This window comes from Ranitomeya variabilis, chromosome 4, assembly GCF_051348905.1.
Source record: "Ranitomeya variabilis isolate aRanVar5 chromosome 4, aRanVar5.hap1, whole genome shotgun sequence".
NCBI lineage: Eukaryota > Metazoa > Chordata > Amphibia > Anura > Dendrobatidae > Ranitomeya > Ranitomeya variabilis.
The window spans coordinates 657,110,627-657,116,626 of NC_135235.1; the positions used below are offsets into that span (position 1 = coordinate 657,110,627).

The 6,000-nt window shown below is 41.9% G+C and overlaps 1 protein-coding gene across 2 annotated transcripts in view; it reads left to right on the top strand.

Annotated features, from left to right (window-relative positions):
* Positions 1-5,087, top strand: part of LOC143767498 (uncharacterized) — a 65,241-nt gene extending 60,154 nt beyond the window's left edge. For both annotated transcript variants that reach the window (XM_077255887.1, XM_077255886.1), the window contains exon 7: positions 2,257-5,087. In XM_077255887.1, coding sequence (XP_077112002.1) covers positions 2,257-3,077 — 821 coding nt within the window. In that variant the 3' untranslated portion in view covers positions 3,078-5,087. The remainder of the gene's footprint in view (positions 1-2,256) is intronic.
* The last annotated feature ends 913 nt before the right edge of the window (positions 5,088-6,000 follow it).

Here is a 6,000-nt window from a genome sequence, read left to right on the forward strand (position 1 = left end):
TACAAATGCAAAATAATGTGGCCACATCATTGCTATATATTACTACCACATAATGTTTGAATATAATCAGTGTCCTGTTACTGAATAAACCCACTGTACCAAGACCAGTCTACCAATAATATTACATGTTAGCCACCCCATGACCAGGCCACATTTTACCACTAGTGACTGAATGATAATTCCATACAAGTTCTTAATAAAAATCACTGTACAAACACTAATATTGCCCCATACAAAGACCATATATTGGAAGGTTACAGGTAATTCCAGATACTCGCCAGTTATGTCTCTAATTTCTTCTTCATATGGTGTAGTGTTGTGAATTCTGTTCTCGAGCTCCCTCCTGTGGTTATGAATGGTACTTCGGTGAGTTCTGTTCATGGACTCCCTCTGGTGGCTGTGAGTGGAGCTGCTGGTTCTGAGCTTCCTGCTCCAGCTGATCTCGTTCAGGCCTTGGCTGGCTGCTCTATTTAACTCCACTCAGATCTTTACTTGATGCCAGCTGTCAATGTCCTAGTACTGGTTCAGTTCTCTTGGATCTTTCAGATGACCTGTCTAATTCAGCAAAAGCTAAGTCCCTGCTAGCTTATTTGTTACCATTGTGTTTTTGTCCAGCTTGCTATTATGATTTAATCTTGTTAGCTGGAAGCTCTGGGATGCAGAGTGGCACCACCGCGCCGTGAGTCGGTGCGGTGGTTTCTTTTGCACACTCTGCGTGGTTTTTTGTTAGTTTTTTATGCTGACCGCAAAGATACCTTTTCTATCCTCTGTCTGTTTAGTTAAGTCTGGCCTCCTATGCTGAAACCTATTTCATTCCTGTGTTTGTGACTTCCATCTTAACTCACAGTCAATATATGTGGGGGCTGACTATTTCTTTGGGGAATTTCTCTGAGGCTAGGTAGGCTGTATTTTCTATCTTTAGGGGTAGTTAGCTCTTAGGCTGTGAAGAGGCGTCTAGGCAGAGTCAGGAACGCTCCACGTCTATTTCTAGTTGTTGTGATAGGATTAGGGGTTGCGGTCAGCAGAGCTTCCACTTCCCAGAGCTCGTCCTGTATTGCTAGTTTGCTCATCTGGTCATTTCTAGTGCTCCTAACCACCAGCCCAACATAACAGTGTAGTCCACTATGCCTTCTTCCAGATAGGACCCGTCCCTGCAAAATTGAACACTCATATCTATGGCTGATAACTTCTAGAGTCCACGTTTCCCCCAATTCTACAATTACAATACCTGTTTTTCGTCCTGCACTAACAGTATCCCCAAAGAATAAAATACACCCTATGCATCCACCATATAGAAGAATGCTTATTTTTCCTTTGCCCAAGTACAATTGAATTATTTCCATCATGACACCCATATAATAGTACTGTCCTCTTATTATGCCCCTATACTTGTGTAACGTCCCTCTTTGTGCCCCCCAAAAATAGTAATATTTTCTTTCTAGACCCATACATTAACTGCGTCTCCGAGGTGGCCATTATACGTTAATAATATTTTCCTATATGGCCCCCATAAATGAATAAACTCTCCCTATATGGCCGCCATACAGTATAACGTCCCTAATGTGGACGCCGTATAGTAATATGTTAATAACATCATCCTATGTGGCTCTCATGCAGCAATTTCACCCCCCTATATGAACCCCATCTAGAAGTAATGCACCCATTGTGCTTCCCCCACATAGGACTGCAGCTGTAGAGCACTGCCTGCAATGTGACGTTAGCGTTTTCTGCAGCTGTGAGTCTCTGATATTTATAGGCCTGCAATTGCGGAGTATTTGAGGGCAGGGAGCCTCAGATGCACCTCCAATTGAAAATAATGCTGGCCCTAATGGGTTCTCTTCCTCCACAGGCCTGGTGCCACCTTCTGCAACTACATTTGTTACGTACATGGTTAGAAGGCTTGAAAGTTTACCAAGAAGTTTCATAGGTTCAAGAACTTTAACAAAGCCTGCTTTTTGGGTGAACAAATCACTTTTGAAGTGTCTTTGAATGGCCTATATTTTAGAAAACATGCACTCCTCAAAGTATCTAAAACTATGTTCATGAAATTTGTTAACCATTCAAGTGCTTCTCATTCCAAAAACGGAATGCAAAAATAACAAATTCTCTGTTTTACCTTAAAATGTTGATGTAGACCAACTTTTAATTTGACGTAGGCAGTAAGATAAAATAGTCCCCTCAATTCATTCTTTGTTGAAAACTAAATATTTGTATGTTATTTTATTCAAAATTAATAATTGTTTTTATTCTTGGCAGGTGAGTGTACCAGGAGATCAGAGGGACAACTGACAGCTTCAGTTTTTAAATCAGATGAAGTTCATATCACACAGGACACAAATCTAGGGTATCCTAAAATTCCAGAGTCTCTTCACTGCAAAGATCTATCATCTGATTCATCACAGACTATTAAGAAACATAAAAGTCACGAAGAAGATGTTAAAAATCAAAACTGTAGTCTAGAAAAAAAGCCGTTTTCATATTCTAACTATGGAAAACCTTTTTCCCTCAAAACCTCTTTTGTTACAGATCAAGAACTTCACATAGAGGAGAGAAGATTTGCTTGTTCACAGTTTGGGAAATATTTTAACCAAAAGTCAGAGCTTGTTAGACATGTGAAAACTCACAAAGCAGAAGAAACACATTCATGTTCAGAATGTGGAAAATGTTTTGTAGATAGATCAAATCTCATTTTACACCAGTCAAGCCACACATGTGAGAAGCTTTTTTCATGTTTAGATTGTGGGAAATGTTTTAATAAGAAAACACATCTTGTTAGGCATCTTAAAACTCACACAGGGGACAAGCCATTTTCTTGTTCAGAATGTGGGAAATGTTTTGGAGAGAAGTCAAATCTTGTTAGACATCGGAGAATTCACACAGGGGAGAAGCCCTTTTCATGTTCAGAATGTGGGAAATGTTTTACAGATCAATCAGTTCTTGTGAGACACAGAAGATTTCACACAGGGGAGAAGCCATTTTCATGTTCAGAATGTGGGAAATGTTTTACCAACAAATCACATCTTCTTCGACATCAAAGAACTCACAAGGGAGAAGCTATTCTACTATCTAGAAGATGAGAAATGTTTTACTTGAAGGTCATATTTTGATGACCATAAAATAACCTTACATGTGGAGAAGCCATACATCACATTTACAAATTGTACACAACAACATATAACAGACAGCCAACATAAAGTCAAATAAGTAATCAAAAAAAGGGAAAGCTGAAAGGGAACCTTTCAGCTGGATTGTGCACAGTAACCTACAGACAGTGTCAAGTCGGCGCCGTTATACTGATTATAATAATACCTTGGTTGATGAAATCCATCTTGTGATTGTTATTTAATCTTTATTTTCAGTTAATGAGATTCTCATGCTTCGGGGCGGTCTGTGGAGGGGTCTTTATGTGGTGCTCTGATTTAGATATTCATCTGTAAGGATCACCAAGCTACGACTTGCCTACTTGCACACATCCTACGAAGAAAGCAATCACTGGAGAAGGACATCATGGTCGGAAGATTAGAAGGAACAAGGCGGAGAGCAAGACCAGTGACCTGATGGCTTGATACAGTCAAGATAACAGTGGCGAAAACCCTTGTGGACCTGTGTAGGCTTACACAAGATCGATTTGCCTACAGATTGTTCATCCATCAAGTCGCCATGGCTCGAGATTGAGCTGAAGGCCGTTCAAGAATAAATAAAATAACCACAGGATAGGTAATCAATAGCAGATCGGTGGGGGGCTGCCAGTTGGTACCTCTACCAATCAGCCATTACAAGCGCCGTAGTGGACAGTTGCAAACATCATATAAAATGCAATTCAGAGTTTCATTAAATGTCCAATGTCTCCCGCTGGTTACTACAGAATAGCTCCTATTCAAAAGTGTAGGAACTGTTATATAGGACCCAAGAGCTGCCACTGGTTATTAAATTGAATGGTGCAGTATAGCTCCATTCAATTGATGGTAACCAAAAAGGGATCAGATTCCAAAGTTTAGGTCCCAGAGCCCTTACATCTTGGAAACTTACAGTAGAACCAACAGTCCTGACAATGTTCTGGAAGATATTCAATACTATGTGCAAACGGCACGGAGAGTTCATTACCTCACACCACGTCTATCCTGTTAAGGAATCCAATGCACCACTAGTGGATAATTGTGCTTATGCAAAGATTAAGCATAAAAAATGTCATAAAATCGTTCGAAAAAAGATATGTGATTACGTGTTTACAGCCTGTTCGGTCTTTAGCCATATTATAAATGGCTGGACATACATTGTTTAACCCCTTTACCTCCCATGCCTGTTTTCACCTTAAAGGGCACCTGTCACCCCGTTTTTTCCGTATGAGATAAAAATACTGTTAAATAGGGCCTGAGCTGTGCATTACAACAGTGTATTTTGTGGACCCCGATTCCCCACCTATGCTGCCAATATACGTTACCAAAGTAGCCGTTTTCGCCTGTCAATCAGGCTGGTCTTGTCAAAAGGGCGTGGTGTCTTCCCCCAGATCTTGCTTAGTTTTCCGTTGGTGGCGTAGTGGTGTGCGCATGTCCAAGGTCCCGAATCCACTGCACAGGGGAGTGAAAAGAGCGTGATGTGTGCTATTTCATTGGTGATCAGTGGGGGCGGCCATCTTCCTTTGGCAGCGCGTGCGCAGAAGCGGCGCTCTGCTGGCCGCAGCTTCAGGAAAATGGCTGCGGGATGCCGCGCGTGCGCAGATGGAGATCGCAGCGGCCATTTTCCTGAAGCCGAGATGCGAATTCTGCTTCACAGAAGTTTATAACAGAGCTGTGAAAATAACAAAAATCACGTTTTTCACACACAAATTTTATTTTAGCCCAAATGTTTTCATTTCTGCAGGGGTAACAGGAGAAAATGCATGAAAAAATTTGTTGTGCAATTTCTCCTGAGTAAGTCGATACCCCATATATGGAGGAAAAATACTGTTTAGGTGCACGGCAGGGCTCGGAAGGGAAGGAGCATCATTTGAGTTTTTGAATGCAAAATTTGCTGGAATCATTGGCGGATGCCATGCCAGATTTGGAGAGAATCTGATGTAGCTAATCAGTGCAGTGGAACCCCCCCCCCCCCCAAGTGATGACATTTTGGAAACCAGACCCCCTCAAGGAATTTATCAAGATGTGTGGTGAGCACATTGAACCCACGGGTGTTTCACAGATTAACATTGTAAAAGTCTGTGAAAATGAAATACAAAAAAATGTATTTTTTCCCAATTTTGTTTTAGCACTATATTTTTTTATTTTCATAAGTATAGCAGGAGAAAATGGACCCCAAAATTTGTTGTGGAATTTCTTTTGAGTACACCAATACTTCATATTTGGGGGAAAACTACTTTTGAGGCACAGTATAAAACTCAAAAGGGAAGACGTGCCATATTGGAGTTCAGATTTTGTTAGAATGGTTTTAGGGTGCCATGTCACATTGGCAGAGCCCCTGAGGCACCAGAACAGCAGAAACCCCCATAAGTGACCTCATTTTATAAACTACACCATTATACCAGTGGATGGTGTAGAAACAATAACATTTTTGCCACTAAAATGTTTTAGTCCAAAGTTTTTAATTTTTCTAAGGGCCAGTAGGAAAAAATGGACCTCAGTTTGCTGTAAAAATTTCTCCAGAGTGTGCCAATACGTTACATGTAAGGCTACGTTCACATTTGCGGCCAGCGCCGCAGCGTCGGGCGCCGCAACGGCGCCGCATGCGTCATGCGCCCCTATATTTAACATGGGGGCGCATGGACATGCGTCGCACTTGCGTTTTGCGCCGCATGCATCGCTGCGGCGCCCGCGTCCGGCCGCAGAGGACGCAGCAAGTTGCATTTTTGCTGCGTCCAACTTTCGGCCAAAAAGGACGCTTGCGGCGCAAAACGCAGCGTTTCAGCGTGCGTTTTGCCGCGTTTTTGTTTGCGTTGTGCGCTGCGGCGCACAACGCAAATGTGAACGTAGCCTAATCTGGAAATGCTTCTCAGGCACAGTGGAA